The 27,208-nt window shown below is 35.6% G+C and overlaps 4 protein-coding genes across 7 annotated transcripts; 2 read left to right on the forward strand and 2 right to left on the reverse strand.

The window, feature by feature from the left end:
* Window positions 1–1,680: 1,680 nt before the first annotated feature.
* rbp4l (retinol binding protein 4, like) lies at window positions 1,681–3,819 on the reverse strand. Its single transcript, XM_079848065.1, has 6 exons — window positions 3,659–3,819; window positions 3,395–3,512; window positions 3,150–3,286; window positions 2,766–2,878; window positions 2,467–2,679; window positions 1,681–2,346 (listed from the first exon to the last, which is right to left on the reverse strand). The coding sequence occupies exons 2-6, from the start codon at window positions 3,509–3,511 to the stop codon at window positions 2,336–2,338; spliced, it is 591 nt and encodes a 196-aa protein (XP_079704191.1). The 5' UTR covers window position 3,512; window positions 3,659–3,819; the 3' UTR covers window positions 1,681–2,335.
* On the forward strand, window positions 3,216–20,580 carry pde6b (phosphodiesterase 6B, cGMP-specific, rod, beta). Of its 2 annotated transcripts, XR_013818916.1 has the most exons (24): window positions 9,071–10,108; window positions 10,751–10,903; window positions 12,067–12,156; window positions 12,246–12,386; window positions 12,500–12,574; window positions 12,897–12,961; window positions 13,082–13,148; window positions 13,260–13,307; window positions 13,390–13,539; window positions 13,629–13,772; window positions 13,867–13,932; window positions 14,239–14,385; window positions 14,477–14,584; window positions 15,742–15,851; window positions 15,956–16,043; window positions 16,115–16,215; window positions 16,379–16,486; window positions 16,593–16,656; window positions 16,733–16,807; window positions 16,930–17,013; window positions 17,136–17,289; window positions 18,330–18,497; window positions 19,466–19,543; window positions 19,808–19,986. XR_013818916.1 is itself a non-coding variant. In XM_079848059.1 (23 exons), exons 2-23 carry the CDS (start codon window positions 9,638–9,640, stop codon window positions 18,383–18,385), a joined length of 2,565 nt encoding a protein of 854 aa, XP_079704185.1. In that variant the 5' UTR covers window positions 3,216–3,293; window positions 9,310–9,637; the 3' UTR covers window positions 18,386–20,580. The 2 variants fall into 2 exon arrangements, 1 of the variants encoding a protein (XP_079704185.1); XM_079848059.1 differs by adding an exon at window positions 3,216–3,293 and having other exon boundaries at window positions 9,310–10,108; window positions 18,330–20,580.
* A 756-nt stretch (window positions 20,581–21,336) lies between these two features.
* On the reverse strand, window positions 21,337–24,289 carry atp5mea (ATP synthase membrane subunit ea). Its single transcript, XM_079848066.1, has 4 exons — window positions 24,161–24,289; window positions 23,422–23,476; window positions 22,536–22,634; window positions 21,337–21,452 (listed from the first exon to the last, which is right to left on the reverse strand). The coding sequence occupies exons 1-4, from the start codon at window positions 24,194–24,196 to the stop codon at window positions 21,427–21,429; spliced, it is 216 nt and encodes a 71-aa protein (XP_079704192.1). The 5' UTR covers window positions 24,197–24,289; the 3' UTR covers window positions 21,337–21,426.
* hspb9l (heat shock protein, alpha-crystallin-related, b9-like) lies at window positions 23,459–26,496 on the forward strand. Of its 3 annotated transcripts, none has more exons than XM_079848064.1 (3): window positions 23,459–23,512; window positions 25,036–25,117; window positions 25,353–26,496. In XM_079848064.1, the coding sequence occupies exon 3, from the start codon at window positions 25,566–25,568 to the stop codon at window positions 26,181–26,183; it is 618 nt and encodes a 205-aa protein (XP_079704190.1). In that variant the 5' UTR covers window positions 23,459–23,512; window positions 25,036–25,117; window positions 25,353–25,565; the 3' UTR covers window positions 26,184–26,496. The 3 variants fall into 3 exon arrangements, with proteins under 3 accessions (XP_079704190.1, XP_079704189.1, XP_079704188.1); XM_079848063.1 differs by having other exon boundaries at window positions 23,472–23,512; window positions 25,274–26,496; XM_079848062.1 differs by lacking the exons at window positions 23,459–23,512; window positions 25,036–25,117 and having other exon boundaries at window positions 25,174–26,496.
* The last annotated feature ends 712 nt before the right edge of the window (window positions 26,497–27,208 follow it).

Here is a 27,208-nt window from a genome sequence, read left to right on the forward strand (position 1 = left end):
GAAACAATCTACATTGTTAAAAGCGCTATATAAATGAAGATGACTTGACTTGACTTGACGTAGTAAATCTGGTTAATTTGTTCTTCTTTTTTGTTGGCTAGTAGAAGTCCTGAATTTTAAAAATTTAAAAATTTAGTAGCCAAATCGGTCGGTGGGTGAAAAAGTTAATTTCAAACCCTGCTTATACTAATGGTAAAGATTCAGTGTTTGCGTAGCAAGACTCAATATGACCTTTCAAAATATATATTTTGTTTCCCACAGCATTAATAAAGCAAAGCATGAGCCCAAGTTAATTATCTTTTAAAAACAGGTCAGTATTTGGTCATTTAAATTTGCTGACGTTCTGTCACTTTGTTAATGTTCATGAATGGTAGGACATTAGTATACATGGTTACTCATTGCTTTTATCACAATGTTTTTAAAATGTGTACATGTCTCCACTTCAGTGAACTTTCGTGACATCAGTTATGTAGATAGTTTCCAGAGACAGTCTTTAGAAAATTTAAGGGTTTGCTATCAAATTGGTTCTTTTTGGCTGGCATTATCAAAATGTAATATTTTATATAATGTTTATTTTTTAAATATGTTTCAATGTAGTTTCTGCATGATGATGCATGTTATAATCAAAAGAGGGAGCTGTGTTGTAATGTAAATATTTAAATTACATTCAGAGAACTGAATCAGACTTCCAGTCTAGAGTCTGGATTTTTCTACATCGCCAGGCTTTAAAAGCCACTTATGTCTTTAACCCTGACTTTCCCTATAGCAGAGACTTGGCTCAGTACTGACAATCTGTTCTGTCTCCAAGACACCAGCTGACATTAGAATACTTAGCGGCAGACAGTCATAAGAACAGTTTTCAGAGGGTATTAACCTATTGTTGATAAATTGACAAGACCTCGGATGACCCAACATGTAATAATGCTTAATAAGTTCATACAGTTCTTACCTGGGCAATCCTTTTTTCTTTGAATCTTTTAAAGTTGTTGCATTGAATATATCTGTATATTAACTGTGTTACTGCTCAGCAAAACACCTACCTGAAATTAACACTGAAAGATAGATCTTCTGATAGACCTTATTGAATTCATATCACTATGAAAAACACGTCTACATAAAATGTTATAAATAGGCTACTGTTAGGAATGCAAATATCTTTGCAAAATATATTTTTTGCTGCAAATATAATTGTAATAGTATAATATAAAATAGAATGGTATGTATATGTTATATGGTATGTAATGATATGTTAAGTAATTATATGTAAATGTAATTTCTTAACATTTTTCCATTCTCTAAGAATGAATTTAATTTGTATATGCATTTAATTTGTTTGGAACCAACAGTTGTATAATGTCAGTTTACAGGAAGGCGGCACTAAAGCTTTGTACACTTTTAAAAAACGATTGTTTAGTTTAACTTAAAAAAGCCTTAAAAGTTTGAGTTCATTGAAATTAAATTTTGAGTTAATACAATGAGGGAAGATTGGTTTAATAAATAGAAACTCAATATATGATGTTTACTGAACCACATTAATTGTCTAAGTTGATTTGACACAAGATACAAAGTTGTGATAACAAATCATGAAAATAATTTTTTACTGTGTAAAGTGGATAACTTTTCTTTTGGCTACACAACACTTTTACCCAATTAGATCTCATGAACTTCTGAAGATGTTTTCCCTTTTTAAAACAGGACAGTATGTTTATTTATATTTGATGGCATTCTGCCAGTTTGGTAATGTTCATGGATGGTTTGGCATTACAGAAACTATGGTTACTCATTGCTTTAATCACAATGTTCTAAACATGTTTATGTGTAAGTTTTCCATAATCTCTATTATTTCTTGAAATATTTCTTGTCCCTTTTTTTTTGTTTTTTTAATATGTTGATTCTGTTTTTCTTGGTTCTTGGTTATCAGTGCAAATGTGCTGGAATATAATGTCTCTTTCAATTTGAATGGGGCATTCAAACTGCTGTGTATCCATTTTAATATATTTTAAATTTGGAGTAATCTGTAAAAATATCTTTGACCAGACTGACTTCACACCATCATGGCCAGTGATACTAAAGATGTCAGTGATATGCAAAGCAATACATAATCACCCACCCCTGTAAATTCTATAAAAAAATGACTAAAATAAGTTTTGTTTAAAAAATATTTATTGTCACAGACACTTAAAACACAATACTTGACTCCCTTGAGATAAGAAGCTCATTGATTTGATGTCTCCCTGGCACATATGCATCTCTACAGCACTGAAATGGAATGACAGTGGATGCCTCTTCTTTTGCCAGCCTGCTAAAGGAATCCATCTTTGTTTCCTCTAACAGCTTAGCAAGCCCCTGTAAAATGAGAGATGAGAGAAATCAGACAGAGAAATCCGAACTCTATCTTTATCTGCATATTTAACTTTTGTTGTCTTGCAGCTAAATTGAGAGCCTGACTTCTGTCCGTGAACTTACCGGACTGCAGCACAGGCTGGAACTGGCCAGCCATGCAGATCTCCTCCTGTTTCTGGCGGACGATGCGCTGAATTGCAGGAGGTAGGCCACGGGGGTTGCGTGAGAAGATCAGGGCATAGCCGTCATCGCATGTGCCATCATCCTTCAGAGTGCGGCAAGCATAGGTGATAGCATAGTTGTCGTAGTCGGTGTCAATGATCCAGTAGTTGTCACCTTTATTAAGAATAAACAATAAAAAATGAGTCAATTGATTCATGTGACAGTAATGGGTAAACGTGATAATATACTTGTATTCTGACCTCCACTAGACAGATAGCTAGCCAGGCCCTGATAGTTCATGAACATCTTGCCAGGAGTGGTAGGGTCAGGTACACTGTATTGGGCAGCCATGTCAGCACACACAACCCAGAATCTGTAGCAGGTTAGCAGGATTGGCATTAACATGTGACTTCACCACTAACATTTTTATACTCGATTTCTAAATCAAACTAAAATACGCAAGCAGAATTAGCATTTTGTGATGCCATTGCTGTCATATATTTAAACTTGATATCTGAATCTACCCAGAATCCTTAAGAAGCAGGATTAGCATTAGCATGTGACGTAATTGCTGCCATATGTATTAAACTTGGTCATTGAATTGAATGCTTCATTACACTCATACTTTCAGATTTTCCACTAACCCGAAAAGAGTTACGCGGCCCTTTGAAGAGGCAGTCATGGTGCCGTCGTCATCAATGGTGTATTCTGCAGAGATGTTGTCCTGGAGGAAGAGTCCCTCTGGGTCTTTCTTCTGCTGAGCGTACCATTTGCCTGCATACTACAAGGTACAGTACAGCAGGTCAGGTCATCCTGTCTGTTTTGCATCAACATTATTAATGAGCAAATGTTTATCTCCACCGAGATCATCAAATAGCATACTACATACTCTCTTGGGGTCAAAGTCGTCTTTGACTGTAAAACTGTCCACAACGCAGGAGACAGACCAGCAGCGCTCAATGTAGGACAGGAAAACCACCAGCAGGGCAAACTTATAGTATTCCATTCTGAGTAGCGGAGAAGGAAAGCACAGGTGAAGCAGTCTGATGCAAAGCTAATCAGCTCAGTCGTTATTTCTAACAGTCTTTTTCATTACAGTTTGAACTGTAGGTTACTTAACCCAGAGGGCCTACATAAAAACTCTAGATCTTACCTCTGTTTTGTTGTTGTTGTTTGGAGTGAACGAAAGGAAGGATTCTATGGTGTAGGATCTCTCTGTGGTTCTCCACAAGGCTGTGTTGTCTACACTGAGCAAGAGCTCTTTTATACCAACTCTACAGACAGGCTTATTGATTATTTTCACTTCTTGTGACTAAATAAGGTTCTTAAATCTATGGTTAATCCGGTTGTAGAAATCCTCACTGTAATCTGGCTTCTCGCTTGAACCCTCCCATGCTTGCCATAAAAACAAAAAAAGCTTTATGCAACTCATTGGAATATAGTGCGACTTTTTTAAAATAAATAAATCAAAAACATCTGAGAATAGGGTTCGATGAAGCTGAAAGAATCTTTATTTGTGAAATTGTGTTTAACAACTACTGTATTATGTGATGTTATTAGATTCCTGGTAATTTCCAATGAACAAGCTTTAGCTGATGTAAGATGTACTAAATGTCCAATAACCAGAAAACAAGACTAGACAAATTGTTGTGGTGGAATGATTGTGATTGTTGATTTACAATGTTGTCTTGATGACAATAAGCTTCTAGTGGCTTTGTGCCAATTTGATGAGATGGACTTGACTACGGAAGCAGCTTTATTCATTATGAGAATCCATTATGTAATGTACTTGGCTCTTTGTGGTAGATTTGTGTGGTGTGATCTTCATTTCACATCAGGTTCACTTCACATTCACTTCACATTCATCAGGTTTTAAAAGGAGCGTTTATTTTTAATAGTGCGGTATTGGCATGCTACAAAAAGCAGGTATAGTAATTATGCAAACAAAATCTAGATTATATAATATTTCTTTACCCTAGTATGTCTATGATGTCTTTGAATAAAAGTAAAATTATATCCATTACCTATTTTGTTCCATATTTATTCATTAAGATGCTGTACAGACTCCGAGTCTCCCTCAACATTCAACTCTATTATAAAATTGTCTAAAAATTAGAAGTGTACATACATTTTAATAGTAATCAATTAGCAAGTTTGATGAAAAGATTTATTTATTTAAAAAGTAAACGCATATAGTACAATTTACTAGCTACACCATCAGAAATGGATAAGTAGGCCTAAATAAAATAGCATTGAATTATTTGCTGTTACTGTGGCCACTTAACAAGCATCACAAAAAACACACCAGTTTTATTGGTTGCTCTATTAGCCCGACAGTTTTGTTTGGAAATGTATTTCAGGAATCACTGTTAACAGTAGAGGGGCCAGATTTACTAACAGCTTGCGCCATTTCAAACCATCTTTTGGTGTTATAAAAAACTACTGTCAGGATTTACTAAAGACACGCAGTGAAACATTAGCGCTAAAAAAAGCCTTATTGCATATGCAATTTGTTAGAGTTTCCCTTTCAGATGCAAAATTTATGGGAGATGAGTAGTTAAATATATCATGCAAGGTGATTTACTAAGGTTTGGGCTTGTCAATTTACTGGTGTTTGCGCCATTTACCACCCAAATAAAGTACGTCTTAAACCAGACACTAACAGGTAGATTGGATTTGTCATTATGGAAATGATCCGTCTGTTCTTTAATTTGCGCGTCGTCAGTAGATCATGCAGAGAACTTTCCACTCCCATCGGTGCTATTTTGGAATTGCGCTCATGCTAATTTTCCCTGTTTAGTAAATCTGGCCCTAGGTCTGTATTTTTAAGATACTTAGCCAGACGTTTGATTTTGAAGAATACATTTATTGTAAAATATGATCACTGAACATTTGTCAATTTGAAAAGTGATTAGATTGTCCCCAGAAGACTTTTCTGAACTGTTCTTTGGACTACTTCCCATGCATATCTGCATAATCTGTGGCTAACATCTGCTGAATTAGCAGAATTAGGATTGGTTGGTCACGGGCCACACTACAGCACTGAGATCTCTTGGCTCAGATGCTACTGTGACCTCAAGAAACTTTGCTCCCAGGTGGTGAACGTGATTTCACCAAGTGCAACATGTTCCTGGATCAACATTTTAAGGATAACTTATGAGTAGGGTTTGGTAGGTTTAGGGGTAGGGATAAGGACTGTATTTTCAGACTGGAATGTTGTTTCCGGATCAACAAAATATGTTAATATAGGATCATGTCTTGCTTGGCAAAATTACAGTGACCGCTCTCAGGTGGAGTGATCTAGGCAACATACTGTAATATGTATCCATACAGTTACCAGTATGCTTGACGGGTTCCTTTACATAATGCATAATTAGATCCTGTCTTAAGTAACTCTTAACAGTGGCAGTGTTGCCATAATTTGAATCCTAATCCATTTATTTATGCTAAAGATGAGAGACGGCTAACCTGGCTAACCTCTCCTGGCACATCTGACTGTGCTCAATAGTATCTATTTGTAGGTGTGCTCCACAGAGATTAGTGCACTTCTTTTTAAAGACTTTCATTTCTTTTTTTGCCCACAGCTTCTCAAGCCGTCTGCTATATATACTATGTAAACAGATGGCAAAGAAGACTTGTTTGTCCCTGGTTGTTGTTATTCTTGTGCAGTGGAGCACATTTACCTTTAAACAGGTGTAAGAACTATGGGGGAAAATGTTTAAAAGGATACTCCACCCAAAAATGAAAATTCTGCTGTCATTTACTCATTTTCAAAACTGTGTGATTTATTTTCTTCTGTGGGATGGAAAAGAAGATATTTTTGAGATGTATTTGCCATACAATTGAAGTCAGTGGGCTCTGATGCTGTTTGGTTATATTCTTCCCTTAAAGTATCTTCCTCTGTGTTCTGCAGAAGAAAGAAAGTCAAACAGGTTTGGAATGACGTGAGGATGATGTAAATAATAGCAACATTTTAATTGGTTTGGGATTGAGTATCCCTTTAAGAAGTTTAACAGGTCAGAAAGTGTAAAATATTGTTTGCACTTTAACAATTTCTGTTTAACAATTACCTCTAACTAAACTAAACCTTTTACATTACATTGTTTCTCAGTGGATATCCTCAATTCCTGCTAACTGTTTCCTTCAGCTTTAGCACACACAGAAATGGATCTATAGCCCTTTTGTTTTGTTTGTTGTCCAAGTGAACCTCAACCCATAAGCCCTGATCCTAATCCCACACATCCCCCATGTTCTCATGGTTTGCTCCTAGCCAATCTATGAAACTATTCAAACAAAGGCACTCCTTAGTGTGAGTTCATACACAAGTGCTGAGCATGCACATGTTCCAATTGGCTGAAGCACTAGATTAGACTAGTTTTCTGGAATCACATCCGTTGTTTCATGCTCCAGTTTAGAGAACAAAGGTTTTTAAAAGGTCTGTGTTAGCTATAGGTTAACAAATACATGTGTGGCTAGCTAGCACTTAGTCATAGTCATATTTATCATTTTTTCAGGGGTTTTCAAGTTTTAGTGACCCAGGCAGCCCACCCACTCCCATCCAGTCTCTGTCAAAATTTGAGAAAAAGATCAGTTGAGTTCGGTCAAACTGTACACAAATGCAACATCTTTCACATGAAGAAAAGTAAGTTCAGATGAGTTCGGTGAAATGAGTCAAACTAAGGTCTACTGCACCCTTGTGGGCATTTTAGGCAGTGGTAAAAGCTGCATTCAGACTACAAAAAACACTTTATGCTGTCGTCCGATTCTTTAAAAATTTGAGTCTTGAGGTCTTTTATTTACAAGGGCTTGAGAATTGTTTTTATTTTCAATTATTTAGTTGTTTTGTTTTCGTTCCTGTATGGCATTATTATTATCAGCAAAAACATTACTGATGCTTAACACTAGGTGGTACAGTAGCAAAAGAACTGGATTTAGGTTCTGATTACTGCCCTTATGTTGGTCAGGACGGTAGAAACTAATAAAACATGTTGCTTGTCATGTCAAAGGATACAAATGTCTTGCATATAATTTCCATGGCCAAACAAACATTAACACAATAAAGAAATTTGTTCATAGGAATAAGTTACCCTTATCAATATGTTGGCTGATGAAATCCTAATGGTAATGGCCGGGTCTGATGTGCTAATGTAGAGATCGTAGGTTCACACCCTTGTAGACTGTACTGAGAGTTGACTCCTGTCCCTCCTGAATCTCCAAGTTTCTCCAAAGAGACAGCATTTTGTTTAACAGGTTGATTTAGTTAAAATGCCTGTGTACTCGCTCGGGCAACTAACTGACAGCTGGATACATTTGACTAATAATCATGTACAGTTTCTAAACTGTTGGGTTCACCCACACAATAGAAATGTACCAGTATTCACCTTCCTTCAGCAGCCAAAGCTGTGACTTGTGTTGTGCACGTACTGTATGGAGCTATTAATATGCTGATTATCCTCATGACCTTTTGCTTAAGATGGATACGGGGCCTTTATATAGATATGTACTTTACCTGAACAAAAGATTATAGGTATTTTATGATAAGACACTGTCGTTATTCCATCTAGACCCACATCTTTCAGTAATTAATTACTATTTTATATATAGTTCTTTTTTATATATATATATATGGTGTGTGTTCAGTATTGGAGCACATACACACACACGTATATACACACAAGCTTATCATGTTACTGCCATACAAAGTGAGGCGTTCATAGAATTATGATGCAACACAGATAGACTCTTTTTGAGAATTGCTGGTTTTAATTTAACTTTTTTTTTTCTCTTAAATGGTCATTTAGTCAAGTTACGTATTCAGATGACTAAGTAACTAGTAAAGTTACACATTCATTTTAAACTTACAATAAAATATCTGTTACTTTTTCAAATAAGTAATGCAAGTTACTTTGTTTTCCCATTATTGACTGACAGCTCTCTTGTCCCCATATTGAGTGAAATCGTTGCAGAGGTGTTGTGTGCGCTGTCTAAACATGATGGTTATAGTTGTAGACTAAATGTGAGCATGCATTTACTCATCTTGCACAAAACCATATTCAGTATTCCTCAAAATGTATAACTCAGAATATTCTGCAAAACTGCAATAATTAAATGTAAAATTACATAAATATATTTCATGTATCTCACTTTATTAAGCAATGCCTTTGCTGCTGACCTTCTTTGATCCAATTCAATTATTCTAAAAAGCAAAAACTTTAGAAAAACAGTTTGTTTGCTTCTACTGTGTAGGCGTGAATTTGCTTAATTCTTTCAGCCAGAGGCTTATTTATTTAACTAGTAGTGTGAAAGGGCCTATACCTTTGCTAAAATGTTACCAAAAAGCAAACAAGCAAGCCCAGCCCAGATGAGAAAAAGTAATGCAAAAGTAATGTAACACATTACAATCCATAAAAAGTAACCGAGTTACTCAGTTAGTTACTTTTTGGGGGAGTAACACAATAAAAGTCACTTTCCCTAATACTGGTAATGAAGAATCTTCAGATATACTGTACATTTGTTCTTTTCCATTTTTTAGGAAATCCCTTTCACTGCTCCCATTGTATCAGTTACACTGAGCAAGAAGACAACTGGGTGCTGAGATAATCAGCTAGTGGCCTGGTTAAATAGGGCTTAGTAATAAGGAGTGTGTTTTTAATAAGAACTTAAAGAGCTTGTAGCATAAAGGCCAGGCTTTTGGGAGAAGACACAAAGAGGAACAAAGCATATGATTGTGCATTACCACTCATACTTTATGATTGTTGCTTTTCCTCTAAAACTGTTGTTAAGAGCACCTCTTCTTTTTCCTAGGACACAGAGAGCAGAGGAGAGTTCAGAGGAGGACGTTGGTCAGTTTCAGCTGTGGGCTCAGGCTTTGATGCAGGTCACCTGATCAGTTTTACTAGAGCAGATCCTGATTCACCTTCAACACTATTAGGAAAACACCTTGCTGATGACAGTTAGATTGGACACGGGTTGCCCCTGCTGTGGCAGGCGTCTCATCTCACGATTTCTTTTTCTCAACCATTTGAGGGATATAGGCTGTAAATATTCATTTGTTTTGTCCTGAAAACTCATTTGAACTCTCATTACTTGGCCATTACCTGCCAGTACTGGGACTGGGCCAGAAGATCCCACGATGAGTGTCAAAAAGGAAGACGTGGAGAAGTTCCTGGATGGAAATCCAGATTTTGCCAGGAGCTATTTTGACAAAAAGCTCAAACCTGGTGCCGTGGCCTCGATCATGCAAATACCGGAGTCGAAAGTGGATGTGGACAGTTTTAAGGCCATAAGCTCGATAGAAGAGGGAGCGATGTTCTACGATCTCATTACAGACATGCAGGAGAACGTCAATATGGAGAAGGTGATTTTTAAGATTCTGCAGAGGATCAGCGCTATGATCCATGCCGACCGATGTAGCCTCTTCATGTATCGACAACGGAACGGCATCGCCGAGCTGGCTACGCGTCTCTTCAACGTTAATAAAGATTCTGAGCTCGATGACTGTGTGGTGGCTCCAGACTCTGAGATCGTCTTCCCTCTGGACATCGGTATAGTAGGACATGTGGCTCAAACCAAGAAGACTGTCAATGTGAAGGATGTTACACAGGTACGAACCACTCTGAAACATCTGTACACAGATCAGACGCACTTTGTAAAACTTGATTGAAAGAGACTAATTACATTATTATACATTATTAGACTGCAGCTATGGTCATATTTTGAGGCTCGGCAAATCCTCTTGACATAATCCCATTTATTTCAATATGCCATGACCTATGTCCAGCATGAAGGATTATTTCACCTGTGGCATTTATGTAATGACCAAATCTCCTCACAGTAGTGAGTGAAAAGATTTTTCATTTAATAAATTTTACAGTATGTTGTTTGTGTTATGGCATCTACACAATTAGTTTGATTTGTTAAACAAGGGCGATATCTAATATCCATAAGAAATGAATCCATTTGCAATAATTAATTGTCAGATAAATGTGAAGTTAGTGCCACAATTAAAAGTCAGTTATCAGTATATCAGTAAAACGAGTCTTTTAAAGATGTTATTTTCTAATATACCTGTTTCATCTGTGATAAGATATTGTGGTTAATTAACATCATGAGAAAACAAATTTGAATCCAAAGTTTGTTTGCAGTCTGACCCTACGATAATGTGCATTGAGTGATAAATACAAGCATAAATGTGTGGGGATAGTGTGCAATGTGTGTGACATAACTGACTTTGCTTTCACTGTAGGATAGTCACTTCAGCACATTCGTTGACGAACTTACTGAATACACCACGCGCAACATCTTGGCCACGCCCATTATGAACGGCAAGGACATAGTAGCCGTCATCATGGCAGTCAACAAGACTAATGGACCCTATTTCACAGATGAAGATGAGGATGTAAGTGTCTGTCTGACTTTTCTTTCCACCACCTATTATTAATACAGTGGCCTCAAAACAAAACAAAAATTTTTGAATGTCACTGCATTAGATTAGACAAATTAGTATAACTAATAAATGCCATTTAGCATATACAGAGTACACATAGCACAAGCACAACTTTCAATAAACTTTTTTTGCATAACAAGTTAGATAAATGAGAAAACAATTTATACTGTTCAAAAAAGACAAGTATTTTAACACTTAATTTGAACATTTTTAACTGGTAATAATGCCTGGTAATACGTGTTTGTCCATCTGACTTAAAGGGGAACTATTATGCAAAACTCACTTTTATGAGGTGTTTGAACACCGATGTGTGTCCGCAGTGTGTAAGGGCAACCAGCATTTAATGGTAAAAATCGACTCACTCATTTTTTATAATTCCCATAAATCAAATCAAAAGCAGTCTATTTGAACTCGCTGATTCAGATTCCCTCCTACAATGATGTCATTGTAGGGATAAGCCCCGCCCACAGCCGGCGATGATCTGCCCTATTAGCATAGACACAGCCCTGAGTGAGAAGCACAAAGTCCGCCATTTTTGTATCCTCGCTGTAGCTGCTGGAGTTGTACAATGTCTGTGCCAAAGTGGCATTACTATTGTTGTGTTTTGGGATGTACCAATGCGTCACTGAGGACATTGTGGTTAAATTTAATTTTCGAAGGAAATGTCCCAAAGAAAATCGCTAAATTCTTATACGTTTGTGCCAATCATTTTTGTGCTGGACTGTTTCACAAACAAGGGTCTTTTTAATGCTGGATTTTCAAAAACGTTGATTCTGAAAGATGGGTTAATACCAACGCTTCGTGCGCAAACTTCAGATCCAGACTCAATCATGAGATGAGAGTCCTATTTTGTATTAATAGTTCCCCTTTAAGAGTTCATTTTTTATATATATACAGTAGTCAATATTTGAAGTGGATCAAAAAAGTTCATCAAAGTTGTGCTAAGACAAGAATTCATGTATAACTTTGATGAAAGGTTTTGATCCACTTCAGATGTTGACTACTGTACATAAAATGTTGAAATGAGACACTAAAGACATACTGAGACATGTAAGCATACTTGGCATCATGTTATTTCCTTTAAAATTTTCAAAATGTGCCTCTTTTTCTCAAAGCTTTTTTTAAAGTATATGAAAGTTGCCTCTCTGAACCTGAAGATTTTTCATCTGAGCTACCTTCATAACTGTGAAACACGTAAAGGACAGGTCAGTCTGCATAAGTTTGCAAACACTAGCAATTGTTAAAAATGAATTGAAAAAGATCTTAATGCATTTTTTATGTTTTTCATGCATAGCTGCTGTTGTGGTCTGCTAACAAGGTGTTTGAAGAGCTCACAGACATTGAACGACAGTTTCACAAAGCTTTGTACACAGTGCGAGCCTACCTCAACTGTGACAGGTACTCTGTGGGCCTGCTGGACATGACCAAGGAAAAGGTACGTCAATCGCTATAATTGCTGAAAGGAACAAAGGCTTCATGCTTAATTTAGAGGCTTCAGTCTGTCCTGTTTCTTTCTAAGTCTGACCTGGTGGTTTTATTCCCTTGCAGGAGTTCTTTGATATTTGGCCAGTGTTGATGGGAGAGCAGCCACCTTATTCGGGCCCTGTAACTCCAGACGGAAGAGTAGGCTGCATTTTTCATATTTCAAATTAAAGGGATAGTTCAGCCAAAAATCCAAAAAAAGTGTTTCATCATTTACTCCCCCTCATGCCAATGCAAACCCATATTACTTTTTTTGTATGGTAGAATCTAGCAGAATGTCCAAGCTGCTTTTTTTTCCAAACAGTGACACTTGTGGTCACCATTCACTTTCGTTATATGGAAGAGAGCAGCTTGGACGTTTTTGAGAAAATCATACTTGGTTTGAATGACATGAGTAAATGATGACAGAATTCTGCCTCTAAAATGCTAATAAAATAAAATTTTCATCTTTCGTTTCACTTAGGAAGTAATTTTCTACAAAGTTATTGATTATATATTGCACGGAAAAGAGGACATCAAGGTCATACCGTAAGGTTTATTTTTTCTTATAGTAGCCTTTTTTTCTGATGTGTTATATCCAAAGTGTGCATTTTAAGAGATGGCATTATAAAAAAAAAACATTTTCCCTCTCTTTTTTTCCCCCCACAGAAATCCAACTCCAGATCATTGGGCTTTGTCTAGTGGATTACCCACATATGTAGCAGAAAATGGATTGGTAAGTTACTCCTTTATTATTTTGGGAACAAAGTATGGTTGATTTTTTTTTTTTTTTTTTGGTAAATATATATTTATATATGTATTTATTGACTTTTATTGTGTGCTCAAGATTTGCAACATCATGAATGCAGCATCAGAGGAAATGTTCAGCTTTCAGGTAGATATGTTTTGCTATCTAAAACATGTTTAATCGTTGAAGTTGCCTTGAATTGCAGTAATAACACTTCGTGATTTTGTAGACGGAAGCTCTGGATAGCAGTGGATGGACCATAAAGAATGTGCTGTGTCTGCCAATTGTCAACAAAAAAGAAGAAATTGTTGGTGTTGCAACTTTCTACAACAGGAAGGATGGCAAACCATTTGATGACCATGATGAACAACTCATGGAGGTAAAATTGATCAATTGATTGGTAGAATGACAGAGATGGGTCACCACTGACTTGTTGAGTCATGGAACAATGCGTTGTTGTCTTGACAGGCTTTGACACAGTTTCTGGGCTGGTCGGCCCTCAACACGGACACCTACGACAAAATGAATAAGCTGGAGAACAGGAAGGACATTGCTCAGGACATGGTGCTTTACCATGTCAAATGTCGAGATGATGAGATTCAAAATATCCTTGTAAGTTCCAAGTGACTTAATTTATTGTATTGTACTGTAATTGATTGTATTTTATTTCTGTTAATTTTTGTTCTGTTTGGTTTTACTATTCTAGAAAACAAGACAATATTTTGGCAAAGAGCCAGTTGACTGTGAGGAGGACGAGCTTTTGGAGATTCTGGTACTTTGACCGGTTTACTGTTCCTTTTATCTTATTAATTCAAGAGTTTTGAAATCAGGGCACAGGCTGACCCCAACCTTCTCAGATAGATAAGACAAAGAAAGTCGCCTTTAATAGGAAACCATTAGCAATAACATTACAGATTATTTTAAATATGTCTATTGTGACTCTCTTAATATGCTAATGATGTTCAAGTTATGCTGTTTCAGCTGATATTGCATTCTTCAAATTATTAAAAATACTTGGTTTTGTGTTCTCAGAAAGTTATCCACTGTCTGACTTTTTTGTTTGTTGTTTTTCATGCAGAAAAAAGAGCTGCCTGGCCCAAAAAAGTTTGAGATCTACGCCTTCCATTTTGCAGACTTTGACTGCACTGAACTGGAGCTTGTAATGTGTGGGATCCAGATGTACTATGAAGTTGGGGTGGTTAGAAAGTTTCAGATCCCTCAGGAGGTACATTTTCATGTTTATGATGACAGAAACACTTTATTTGTGTGTATCATGAAATTTTATAAATTATATGGCTGCTATCTGCTTTAATTAGGTTTTAGTGAGATTCATGTACTCAGTCAGCAAAGGCTACAGGAAAATCACCTACCACAACTGGCGCCATGGCTTCAATGTTGGGCAAACCATGTTCACTTTACTCACGGTATGACCTGCTCAGCTTACATTTACATTTATGCAGTTGGAAGCCACTATCATCTGATGTTTTCAGTTCATTTTAAACCATGATGTTAGTGTTGCTAGCGTCATACTGTACTGTTTGAGCTATAGAAGCACTTGTTTAGGTTCCAAGCAAAATGTATTTTTTATTTAAAGGAGAACTCCGGTCAATTTTAACATTGAGCTCATTTTTTTTGTAAATTTGGAGTGCTGTCAGTACAGAGAACAACGACAAAAATCGGTGTTTCCTACACCGTGTTATCCTCTTTTTAAAATTTGCACCCTGTTGACTTCAATGGGGCAAGTTTTAAACCTGCTTTTAGCCTCTTAACATCCTCGATGTGTCATTACAAGTGCCCAGCCATGTGAGTGATTCCTTCAGAGTGAACACGGTGAATCTGACTGCAGTAGATGTGAAAGATATGAATAAAATTGATGTTAATTCAGCCAGCGCACGTACCTGTATTTACTTCCTGTTTTCGGTCGAAGTCCACAGTAGTCGATTGTCGAGTTCACGCGCATAGGTTTAGTTACCTATGATCACGCGCGTGAACTCGAAAATCGACTAATGTGGACTTCGACCGAAAACAGGAAGTAAATACAGGTTCGTGCGCTGGCTGAATTAACATCAATTTTATTCATATCTTTCACATTCACCCGTGTTCACTCTGAAGGAATCACTCACATGGCTGGGCACTTGTAATGACACATCGAGGATGTTAAGAGGCTAAAAGCAGGTTTAAAACTTGCCCCATTGAAGTCAACAGGGTACAAATTTTAAAAAGAGGATAACACTGTGTAGGCAACACCGATTTTTGTCGTTGTTCTCTGTATTGACAGCACTCCAAATTTACAAAAAAATGAGCTCAATGTTAAAATTGACCGGAGTTCTCCTTTAAGAAAATAATCAAAACACATTTGCAAATAATGATTGTTTTCGAATAAGTTTCAAACACTCCTTCATCTTCCATTGGTTAGACAAACTGGGCATGAGTTTAGCCCCGCCCAAACTCATGCCCAGTTAGGTTGCTCAGACAAATATATTTTAGCATTTTGACTTTGTTGTTCATGACACATTTTTGATACACATACTCAAAATAATAAAATATTAATGAGAATATTTTTTTGTATTTATGGAGCCAGACAGGGAAACTGAAGAGGTATTACTCAGATTTGGAGGTGATGGCCATGATCACTGCCGGCTTCCTGCATGATATCGACCACAGAGGCACAAATAATCTCTACCAAGTGAAGTCAGTAAACTACTAATACTTCTACTAGTACTTTTACTACTATTGCTTCTAATAATAATAATAATAATAATAATAATCATTACTTGTGTATTTTTTGTGGTTAGGTCCGGAAATCCTCTAGCCAAGCTGCATGGATCCTCCATTCTAGAGAGGCATCACTTGGATTTTGGCAAATTCTTGCTAGGCGATGAGGTATGAGCAAACTGTCCAGAATGAAAGCCATGTTAATTTGATTTGATACTTATATATTTGTTTTTCCTTAGACATTAAACATCTTCCAAAACCTCAACAGAAGACAAACAGAGCATGTCTTCCACCTCATTGATATTGCCATTATCGCAACTGATCTTGCCTTGTACTTCAAGTAAGTTACAATATGTAACAATGGAATTGTTTCAAACTCATATGCTGTCATGCAGGTTTTTATACAATGACAGTTCATAGTGACCATAGCTGTTCATTTAAAGAATTAAAAACTAAATTTAAAACAAAAATGTACTCAGCTCAACTTTTTCTCTACCTAAAAGAAAGAGGACAATGTTCCAGAAAATTGTGGATCTCTCTGAGACATATGAAGAGGAGAAAAAATGGGTGGACTTCATGTCCCTTGAAACGACAAGGAAAGAAATTGTAATGTAAGTGTTTCCATTTCTAGCTACATTAGGCATTTTGGCAAAATAAATATTTTAAAAAGAATCCTTTTGTGCTTTTCATTTTTTCATATTTGTATTAATCGACCAGGGCGATGATGATGACAGCGTGTGACCTCTCAGCTATCACGAAGCCATGGGAGGTGCAGAGCAAGGTAGGAGATGTCAACTGAAGAATAACTTCTCTTTTGCTTCTCTGGAATATACAAAGCGTGATTTGTCCCATCCTAGGTTGCCCTCTCTGTAGCAGCTGAATTCTGGGAGCAGGGTGATCTTGAGAGGACTGTGCTTGAGCAACAGCCCATCGTGAGTACCTGTTTGTTTTCACACAAAACTTGCCATTCTAATATTGGTGGTAAAAGAAAAAAAAAAGAAAAAAGAAGATTCAGAAAATCTTATGTGGTGTCTGTCTTTTTCACCTAATCTAGCCCATGATGGACAGGAACAAAGCTGCAGAGCTGCCAAAGCTTCAGTGTGGTTTTATCGACTTTGTCTGTACTTTTGTCTACAAGGTACCTTTATGAATGATGGAGACTGATCAATTTCTGTTTCGTGAAATTAATGCCAAAAACAAAACAAAAAAGTTTTGGTCAGTAAGATTAATTAGCAACCCTTTTCTCTTATTATTCCACAGGAGTTCTCTCGTTTCCACAAGGACATCCAGCCAATGTATGATGGCATTCTGAACAACCGGATGAATTGGAAAGCGAGGCAGGAGGAATATGAGTCGAAACTAAAGGAATTGGAGGAGGCAACTAAAGCCAAACAGGAAGCAGCTGCCAACAACGGTTTGAATTTTAGATAGTCTTTTGCTTAAGCTTTTATTCAGTTTCGTTTACTGCATTTGTTCTAAATTTGATGAAATCTTCAGGTTGACATTTGACATATGTTCACTATTGCTCAAAAGTTTGGGGTTGTTACGTTTTTTTTAAATGTTTTTGAAAGTCTTTTATGCTCACTAAGGCTGCATTTATTTGACCAAACATACAGTAAAAACTGTAATATTGTGAAATATTATTACACTTTAATATAACTGTTTTCTATTTGAATACATTGAAAATGTAATTTATTCTTGTGATGCTAAATTGTGATGAAATTTCAGCATCATTACTCCAGCCTTCAGTGTCACATGATCCTTCAGAAATCACTCTAATATGCTGATTTGGTGCTCAGGAAACATTTCTTATTGTTTTCAATGTTAAAAACAGTTGCTGCTTAATAGTTTTGTGGAAACCATGATACATTTTTCTTTGGGGTTCTTTGTTGAATAGAAAGTTCAAAAGAACAACATTTATTTGAAATTTAATTTTACTATTAATTACAACGTGTCTTTACTGTCACTTTTGTTAAATGTAATGCATCCTTGCAGAATAAAAAAATAAAACCTACTGACACCAAACTTTTGAACAGTAGTGTACACTGACAATGCTAAATGGCCAAAAGTATGTGGACACCCAAACACAACTATATGTGCTTGTTGAACATTTAATTGAAAATAATTATGCAGATTAAAAGGAAAATGGTCATCACTTTGCTGCTATAATAAAGGTTTTATAGCCTGAAAACATAAAAAAATATCTTTGACTTCCACAAAAATAAATAATTTTCTTTTATTATTATTTATTCTCTAGTTCTTTAGAAAACCATCTATATATTGGAGCTTTAAAGAACCCAGACAGCAAAAATCTGACCTGAACCCAGATCTGAACTAGAATAGCCAATCCTGTTAATTTCAAGAAAGTGTCCACATCCTGTCAGCCATATTATATTGTATGATCTAACACATTTCTATAATTTGGATTCTGTGTTTGTATTTGTTTCTCTACAGCTGCAAAGTCCAACAGCACCAGTGGATCAGGGTCCAAGACCTGCTCCATCTGCTAGAGAAAAGACAACAGTACAGAGGGCAGGGCAGTTCAAGATGCAACTTAGCCTCTGTTACGTCAAATGGGGGGATGCAACCTGAACCCCAGGATCTCCAAGGATCTAACCAAGAGTGAGTGGGAAAACACTATCAATGCATTATATGCTATCAGCAAGCCACAAGACCACCTGCTAACCAAAACACACGTTGGATCTTGCCTACAGTTAGTATTACTGTTCCATTGTGTTTCCTTTGGGTCATAGTGTTTGGTTTAAGCATTTTCATTGGATGGTAATCAGTTTCAATTAATCGCAATGCATTCTTACATTGGTGAACATTGCAAATTTGGTTCTGATTTATCCCCCAACCAATCAAAAATATTAGCATAATCTATATGCTTTCAGTTTCAAAGTTGCTATTTAATATCAAGCAGTTCCACAACAAGTTCACTCATGTCTGTAATCAAAATCAAGGAATCAAATAATTACGTACAGCAAGTTATTTACTTTAAAGATAACTTTTTCTCCATTTTAAATTTGTTATAATGTTTCATTTAGTGTCACCTGCTACTTTCCCTGAACGTAAAGGCCATTATATGAGTGATGTGTAGTTTTTATGTCATTCGTTCCCTCTAAAAGTGATCACATCGTACAGTTTGGTCACATCCAAAGTTAACTTTCAGGTCGCTAAATGTCATTTTATGACTTTGGTAGGTGACAGACTTTAATTTGCAATAAAATACAGCTTCTGGTAAGCAAGATATGAATACAGTGGTGGTCAGTTATAGTTTAGTTAAGTCATAGCTGTTTTTATAGATGGATTTTTATTTCTGACAGGAAATGCGCAATTGTCCTTCAGAATTATTTACGTCAAGTGCTGTCATGGGTGTGTTTTACTGAGCAATGTCCCGTTACTCCGTTTCTCCCCTGTTGGGACAGGCGTTCACAGAGAAAACTAATTCCAGTGGCCTTGATACCATTCATCTGTTGAGTTCTCAGCTGACATGTCATCACACTGTACCTTGACAAGTCTGTGATTAAATTCACAAAGGTATCCAGATTCAGGCATAATGTTTTTCCTCTTATGTCTGACTTCTATAGGAATCAAGTTTCTCTTTCACTGGTTGTCTATAAAACATCTTGAAAACATCAGTTGTGAATCTAATTGTGTCAATATACGTAAGTTCTTTATAAATTTTATGAGGTACGACTTTACATAGTTTTAAAATAAATACTTTGAAGGTGTGTTTTAGCGCACTTAAGGAATTGTACATGCTTATTATGCAAAGCTGCTGCTTCTGATTCACATATAATAAAGGTTTAATTTAAGTTGCGAAGTTTCAGGCAGTAGATAAGAAAATTGATGTTTTAATCGATGTGTCAGATCTGACAGTTGGGGCCCGGTTATAAGACTTGTTTGACACAAATGTGATTTACTTGCAGAGCAAGTTTCATCATGTTTTTTGACAAGAATTCGATTATTTTGATTCATCATCAAATAAGATGCTCTCCAACCATCCAGAATACATCATCAAATATGGGTGATTTCAATTAAAGTGGTAAAAATGTTAAGCTTCACTTTGTTTGCTCATTACCATGGCAATTAAAGCATATATTTTTATGAACTTGTGTTTTTGTTTTTTACATAGTACTTAGATTACCATTTCAAAGAAATGCTGTTCTTTTGAACTTTCTATTCATCAAAGAATCCTGAAAAATGCATTATGGTTTCCAGGAAAATATTACGTTTTTTTTTTTTTTATGTTTCTTGAGCAACAAATCAGCATATTAGAGTGATTTCTGAAATATCATGTGACACTGAAGATTGGAGTAATGATGCTGAAAATTCAGCACAGGAATTACATTTAAATTACTGTATATTAACACAAAAAACAGCTATTTTAAACTAACAGTATTGCAGTTTTTACTCTTTTTGATTAAATAAATCTCTTTCAAAACTATGAAAAAAATCTTACCAATCTCAAACTTGTGAATGATAGTGTATGAAAGCAATAATAGTAATCTGAGACTCTTCCAAACTACAAAGGATTTGATTCTCTTCACACATCTGCTCGGTGACTCACTCGATAAGAAAGCCTCTTATCCTATGAGAACTATCAGCAGTTTCCACCCTTCCCTTCCTAGATGTAATCTGCAAAGGTTATCTGAACAGCTACACATCCCTACATATACCATTTCACAATAAATCCTCTGACAATATTCTTACAAGACTTTTAATGTTTTGTCTCTGTTAAAGCCCGTTCACACCAAGAGAGAAAACTATAACGATAAATAAATAATTCTAAAAATCGTTCTAAATATAAAAGGATAGCAGATTCCACACCACAACTATTATGATAACGGCACTGAGGAACGATTTGATTGAAATCACCTACAGAGCGATTTTTTCCAGCTGATGAATGATAAAAACATTGACAGCCAATTAGATTTAAAGTGGCAGACAACAAAACTCAGTGTGCACTTATATTACACAGAACGTTAACGTCCGCTGGTGTGGATGCTAATATAGTGATTGTTATAGTTAATCTTTCTTGGTGTGAACAGGCCTTTAAACTCATAGCATTTCTGGGTTTCAGATAAACACAAACAGAGTAAACAGAGTTTTGAGACATCTAAACAAATATATATCTTGCTTATTTGAATAGTTTAATGAAGTGTAGCACTGCAGCTAAGTAGCTGTGAAGCATTTGTGCAAAATCAGCACTTGTACTATATTGGCTTGACCTAAATCCTGGGATTTATGCTAAACCATGGTCGCCTTATACAAATGTCCTCCCTCTATAAATGTCACTACGGCAATGCAGAAAAGACAAAACAGTCTACAACATATTCTCAGAGGATGATCTTGTTTTGGTAGATGCACATAGTGCATCCAAATATAAACATATGAAAATATATTCTAGCTGAATTAGTATGCAGAAATCCCTATGATGGAAAAAAGGAACTACAAAAACATTTTAACTTCTGTCTTTATTGAAAAATAGAATTAGGTTCATTGTGATTCATCTCATTTGGTGCTGGAATGGATACGTCACGGAGACTTACTTCAGAATGGTGTCAGAGTTTGCTGTAGAAATAAAAAAAAAAGAGAGAATTTAGGATTTCTGCCGGTTTTATGAAGGTAAATTTAAGACGTTTTCCAAGACCTTTTTAAGACCAACTTAAAGAAAATTTAAGTTGAATTAAATACAATACGTCAGTAAATGTCTAGTGAGAAATACAATGAGCAACATTTCAGATTTTGAAAATTAAACATCAGACAGATAAAAAAAAAAAAAAAAAAGTAGCTTGAATACCTTTGCTCACAACCACTAAAATATGGACATAACTTTTACTGTATCTTCTTTTCCAGTGCAATTGTCTAATGATTATTAAATCAAGATACATTTACTGGAGATACAAAATGACAGAGTATGAAGTCTTGTTTTCTGATCAAAATGATCAGAAAAATCTACTTCATTCAAAGGGAAGTTTTCAAAGCTCATTGACGGATATGTGTTCTTGTTTTAAACATAAACTCACTTCACTTAGTTAAATTATAAAGAAGACTGGGAAACAAGACAGAAATAAGTTAACACAAGTTAACACCCTGTATTACTACTAAACATGTCATTAAGTTATGCCACACACACATACACAGAACTTTGATTGAACTTTCTCTAAATCATCAACCAAGTTGAAATCCATCCCCTGAAATTCTTTTCCATGAATAACATTTCTTTGCATTTGTTTCATTGAATAGTTTGGTAAAGAATCTAAAGCAACCTTCGGTCCCAAAGTTAAATATCAAATGATGTGCTGCATCATGAGATGCTGTTAATGTATTGCAAAATAAAAAAAGGGAACAGTTTTTTTCATCAAACACCATTTCAACATACTGTATCATCCCTCTACATGGGTTTGATTAATGTAAAATGTCCACATTAAAACACCAAGGTCCGAAATGAACAGACGGGGCAGGGTTCAAATACGACCCCAAAAATTACTATTATTACATATATTTTGTCATATTTTATTCTTGTTATATTGTAGAATAATTCATGTAATATTTTTTTTATATATATATATATAGAGAGAGAGAGAGAGAGAGATAGAGAGATAGATAGATAGATAGATATACACACACAACTATTTATAGCTGGTTACAGACCTTCAGAAAGCTGTTTGTAAATGCGCTCTCGATCTTCCCTGAGTTTCTTCTCTTCCTCCTCAATCCTTCTTTCTTCAGCAGCAATGGGCTTCAGGTAATCTAGTGAGCAGATTGATTGAAAAACACCATAGAAAAACTACTTAATGAGGAAGAAAACAACTCTGAATATTTAAATACAAAGCAAAAAACAATACCAAAAAATGTATAAAGTAAACAAATGTTTAAAACAGATTAAAGTGCAAAAGAACTATAAAGAACAATAGGTAACACTTTACAACAAGGTCTCATTACGTTAATGCATTACCTAACATTATCTAACCATGAGCAATAGCTACATTTGTTACAGTAGTTATTATTCTTTGTTAGTGTTAGTTAATAAAAATACAATTGTTCACCGTTAGTTCGTTTTAGCTCAATTCCATATTATTTATCTGTTAATAAATAATATCAACAGATACGACTTTGATTTTAATAATAATATTTTAGTAAATGTTTAAATTAACATTAACTAAGATTAATAAATGCTTTAGAAGTATTGTTCATTGTTAGTTCAAGTTAACTAATGAATCAACTAATGTTAACTAATAGAACCTTTTTTATATTTTTTTATTTGCAGATTTATATTTCAATAAAAAATTCAAACACTTAAAGAATCTTATTGTAAAGTGTTATTGAAAAATAATAAAAAATTTAATCATTTTCAATATCTATACATTTTTACCGGTTGATGGAAAAGTATTCTTAAAATGCACTCAAACAATCGAAACAATTAGTAATAAGAAATTATTCATGGTATTTTGAAGTGCCCAAGATTACAATATCGTGCATTTTCATTATAATGATATATCGTCCAGTACATCGGCACATACCATATATAAAAACTTACCATATCTCTGCTTCCCATAAAGTAATCCAATTAGCAAGGCTGACCATCTTGCTGTCTGAAATCAGAAAGAAGACTGCTGGTTTGTTTACTGGTAAGCTTGCCAAGGACTTTAAAGGCCACTGTGATATTTTATAAATCTATTCTTTTCTGAATACTATGAAATTTGTACATACAGTATGAGGAAATACAGTTTTAATGCATTCAAACCACAGTCTATTTATGGGTACAAAAACATTCAGCAATGTCCTCTGGTGTGACATGCTATAATATAGTCAACTATTTTAAACAAAATGTTTTCAAATATAAAATACTGTTTTTATATAAGAAGTATGCATTATGACTAACTTCATCAGTGACTACAGGGGATGGATGTTTATATTTTTGTAAATTCACCTCACCACAGGGGCATGTACAACTTTCAATTCCCATTATTCATTCTATTTAAACATTTGACAAGTTCATTCGCCGGTATTTGCAACGTCGTGGTAATCTTCAACTTAAGTTAACATGCCTGACCTTGCAGTGCTGAGGATAGGCAGCTAGGCTAACACGATTAGCTCATTCACCGGCTACAGTTGCTATGGGTTTGACCGATACATTTTATGCTAAGCTAACAAATAGCAAGCTAATTCGCTGATGAATGAAGGTCGCTGATAAATAAATAAAAACGAATAAGAATGAAACATGTTAATGAATATAAAGGAGGGTTTGAGGGTTATAGTCTGAATAGAACCTGTACCTTGATAAGCGGGGAGACCTGTACGGGAGGAACCATGTTTGAATGGGTCTCTTCAGCCGCAGGAGAGGAAGTCAGTGGCAGTGTGTGTCACTGTGTGTGCTCGGCTCTGCTCTGGATGATTTATGATTCTCCCTACTGTCAGTAGGCTACACTGTACACATGTCCATTAACTTTTGTGACTTTTCTTTCCTCCAAAATTTGAATAACCTTTTTAGCAGTTCACTTAAATATTCATGTAGTAAGTATGACAATTGAGTTTATAAATATTGTATCATACATGCTCTCAATTAATATAGGGCATTTATTTATTTATGAATAATTATTATTAATTAATTATTATTTTTATTATTCAATATATTTGATAACGATTTTAGCAGTTCACTTAAATGGCACTACATTGTTTCGAATACGTTTTTTGATGTATAGTCTCTCATTGGGTATTTATTTATTTATTTATTTTTATTCCTTTTATAATTTGTTTAGTAGGCTATTGTGTATTATTATTATTATTCACCATTTTAACATCCTTTTTAGCAAGTTAAATGAGATAAATAGGACTTACTTTATTTTTTAAGTATAGGCTATAAATATTCCATACATCTCTCAATTAATATGGGGCATTTATTTATTTAGTATTAGTAGTAGCAGTAGTAGTATAATATTTAGAAAGTTTTATGTCAACTGCCCATTGTCATTCAAATACAAATTGTACAATCTGTATAAATCCTGTAAGTAAAAAAAAATCAACCTTGACAAGACAGGTCATCATGGTTATTCTATAAAGATGAATTCCTTCCTAAGGCTGTCCGTCTCCAAGTGACGATACGTTTGTTTGTTTAGATTCAACTTGTTCCTTCCTTTTGAAACTATTTCAGGCGGTGACGTCGTCCGGGGCGCTGCCAACGCATGGTGTCAGTTTCAGAATCCGGCAGGATTAGAAAGCTTGTTAGAATCCTCGTAAGTTCAATTTAAACACTACTGACATATTATGAATGACTCAAACAGAAAACATTGAACTATTTATTAGAGTAACCCTGATTAGCCAGGATCATTAATATAATATAAAAGGAAAACCTTATATCATCCTCTTGCATTAACCTCTTCCCTTAATAGAAAGTTATGCAGACCCATTGGAGTGCCATGAGTAGTCACTGTAAATAGAACAACGATGCACTTCTCTGGTATTTAACAGATGGATCACAAAAATACAGCCGACTTGTTTTGGAACATGACTGCAAGTGCTCAGTCATAGCAGCTCTTCGACAGGCTGACACATTGCAGTGCTAATATCAGAGCGTTACTGGAATGTTCTGAGGCAGCATATAAAAGCATCGAGTCTTGTTCATTGGGACAGAAGCACAGGCGAAGTCGACCAGCTCAACACAGCACCGAAAATCCACCAAAGATGCTTTGCCCAAGCACATTTCAGCCTCATCTCAGCCCATTCATGGACTTCCACTGGCCAGTGCGCAGCCTGTGGCCGGAGACGAGACCTCTGTTCTTTCAGATCGAGAAAGAAATGATGAGACACATGCAGGAGATGAGGCACAACCTGGAGTTCATGGAACGCCTGCACCAAAGGATTTTTGACGAGATTGACCATGTCCCACCCATGACCACTTTCAGACCCATCTCATTCCAGATCGGAAAGGAAGGAAGCCACTATGCACTGACACTAGATACGAAGGATTTCTCTCCGGAGGAGCTGTCCGTCAAACAAGTGGGCAGGAAGTTGCGGGTGAGCGGAAAGACGGAGAAGAAGCAAGATGACGGGAAAGGATCGTACTCGTACAGAAGCCAAGAATTTAGGCAGGAGTTTGACCTTCCTGAAGGTGTGAGTCCTGAAATGGTGACCTGTTCTTTAAATAATGGCCAGCTGCAGATACAAGCACCCAAAGAGCCTAATGCTGTGAGCAACGAGAGAGTGATTCCCATTACGTACACTCCTGCTGTGAAGAGTCCTGCTCCTCAGAGCCCTCAGCCTGAGAACCCAGCAGTTGAGGCAGAGTCAACAGAGAACTGAGCTCAGCCTCCACAACCCCACTAATGACTCTATGGGACACCCATATAAAGCTCGAACTTAAGCTGTAAAAGATCTTTATTGATGCTATACATTTTGTAGAAGTGTATTAACATTTTGTTCGTTGCATTAAGATTTACTGGAACACTTCAATTCAGTAATATATTTGTTTTTGTTATATTGCTAAGAGATGATTTTGTCAAAAAGATTATTAAGTGTACATCCAATAAACTAAAAACTAATCTGGTCCTGGGGCACCACCATGTTCATGTAACTTGCAAGATTTACACAAAGAATTATTAAATTAGTAAATGTATTAAGTTGTATTTATTTATTTCATACATTTTGCTTCCATTTTTGTTATTACAATCTTCATACGAATCTCTGCATGGATTAGGATAAATAATTATGAATGTTGCTTGCATCTCACAAATTCACAAAAACGTTTTTCTAGGGGTGAAATATTAGCAATGATCAGTATTTAGCTCTTTAATTTGGATCTCATCCACTTAAAGCTTTTACCAAACATTCTTAAAATATACTTAATTCATACAGGCCTAGGCCTATACTTTGCTTTGCTCAACTGTTTCTTCACTGTAAAAAATTATATGATACTGTAAGTTATGACAACATGTTTTTACATTGGTTTAGCTCATCACATCAACTATCTTTTTTAATTTATACAAGACTCAACACATTTTTTTTTAATGTCAGTTTAATGTAATTTAAGTTGAAAATGACTTAAAAATCCAAGTTCTTTGTACTTTTTACAGTGTACTTTGTATCGTCGGTCATCCACAAATCAGATATTTTTGAAAACTTAAAAAAAATTGTTTGTGTTAAAAAAAATCTATGGTTTTAATTTTTGAGTCACAACAATCATGCATAAAATAATAAGAATTTCTTAAGAATTGTTCCATGCATCTCACAAATTCAGAAAAACAACAACGGAGTTTTCTAGGGTTGAAAAAACATAAGCAAATGTCAACATTTAGTTCTCTTATATGAAACTCACAAATTTAGACACT

The sequence above is a fragment of the Squalius cephalus genome (assembly GCF_949319135.1).
Source record: "Squalius cephalus genome assembly, chromosome: 17".
NCBI lineage: Eukaryota > Metazoa > Chordata > Actinopteri > Cypriniformes > Leuciscidae > Squalius > Squalius cephalus.

Bases quoted from the DNA above. Each gene is read 5' to 3' on its own strand.
- rbp4l (XM_079848065.1), bottom strand. From the start codon at position 3,511: ATGGAATACTATAAGTTTGCCCTGCTGGTGGTTTTCCTGTCCTACATT. The intron at 3,287-3,394 runs GTATGTAGTATG...TGTACCTTGTAG, and splicing joins ACGACTTTGACCCCAAGAGA to TATGCAGGCAAATGGTACGC. The intron at 2,680-2,765 runs GTCAGAATACAA...TTCTTAATAAAG, and splicing joins TAGCTATCTGTCTAGTGGAG to GTGACAACTACTGGATCATT.
- pde6b (XM_079848059.1), top strand. From the start codon at position 9,638: ATGAGTGTCAAAAAGGAAGACGTGGAGAAGTTCCTGGATGGAAATCCA. The intron at 13,308-13,389 runs GTAGATATGTTT...GTGATTTTGTAG, and splicing joins AGGAAATGTTCAGCTTTCAG to ACGGAAGCTCTGGATAGCAG. The intron at 16,657-16,732 runs GTAGGAGATGTC...GTCCCATCCTAG, and splicing joins CATGGGAGGTGCAGAGCAAG to GTTGCCCTCTCTGTAGCAGC.
- atp5mea (XM_079848066.1), bottom strand. From the start codon at position 24,196: ATGGTTCCTCCCGTACAGGTCTCCCCGCTTATCAAG. The intron at 22,635-23,421 runs GTAAGTTTTTAT...TCTGCTCACTAG, and splicing joins TTATGGGAAGCAGAGATATG to ATTACCTGAAGCCCATTGCT. The intron at 21,453-22,535 runs GTCTGTAACCAG...TTATTTCTACAG, and splicing joins TTACAAACAGCTTTCTGAAG to CAAACTCTGACACCATTCTG.
- hspb9l (XM_079848064.1), top strand. From the start codon at position 25,566: ATGCTTTGCCCAAGCACATTTCAGCCTCATCTCAGCCCATTCATGGAC.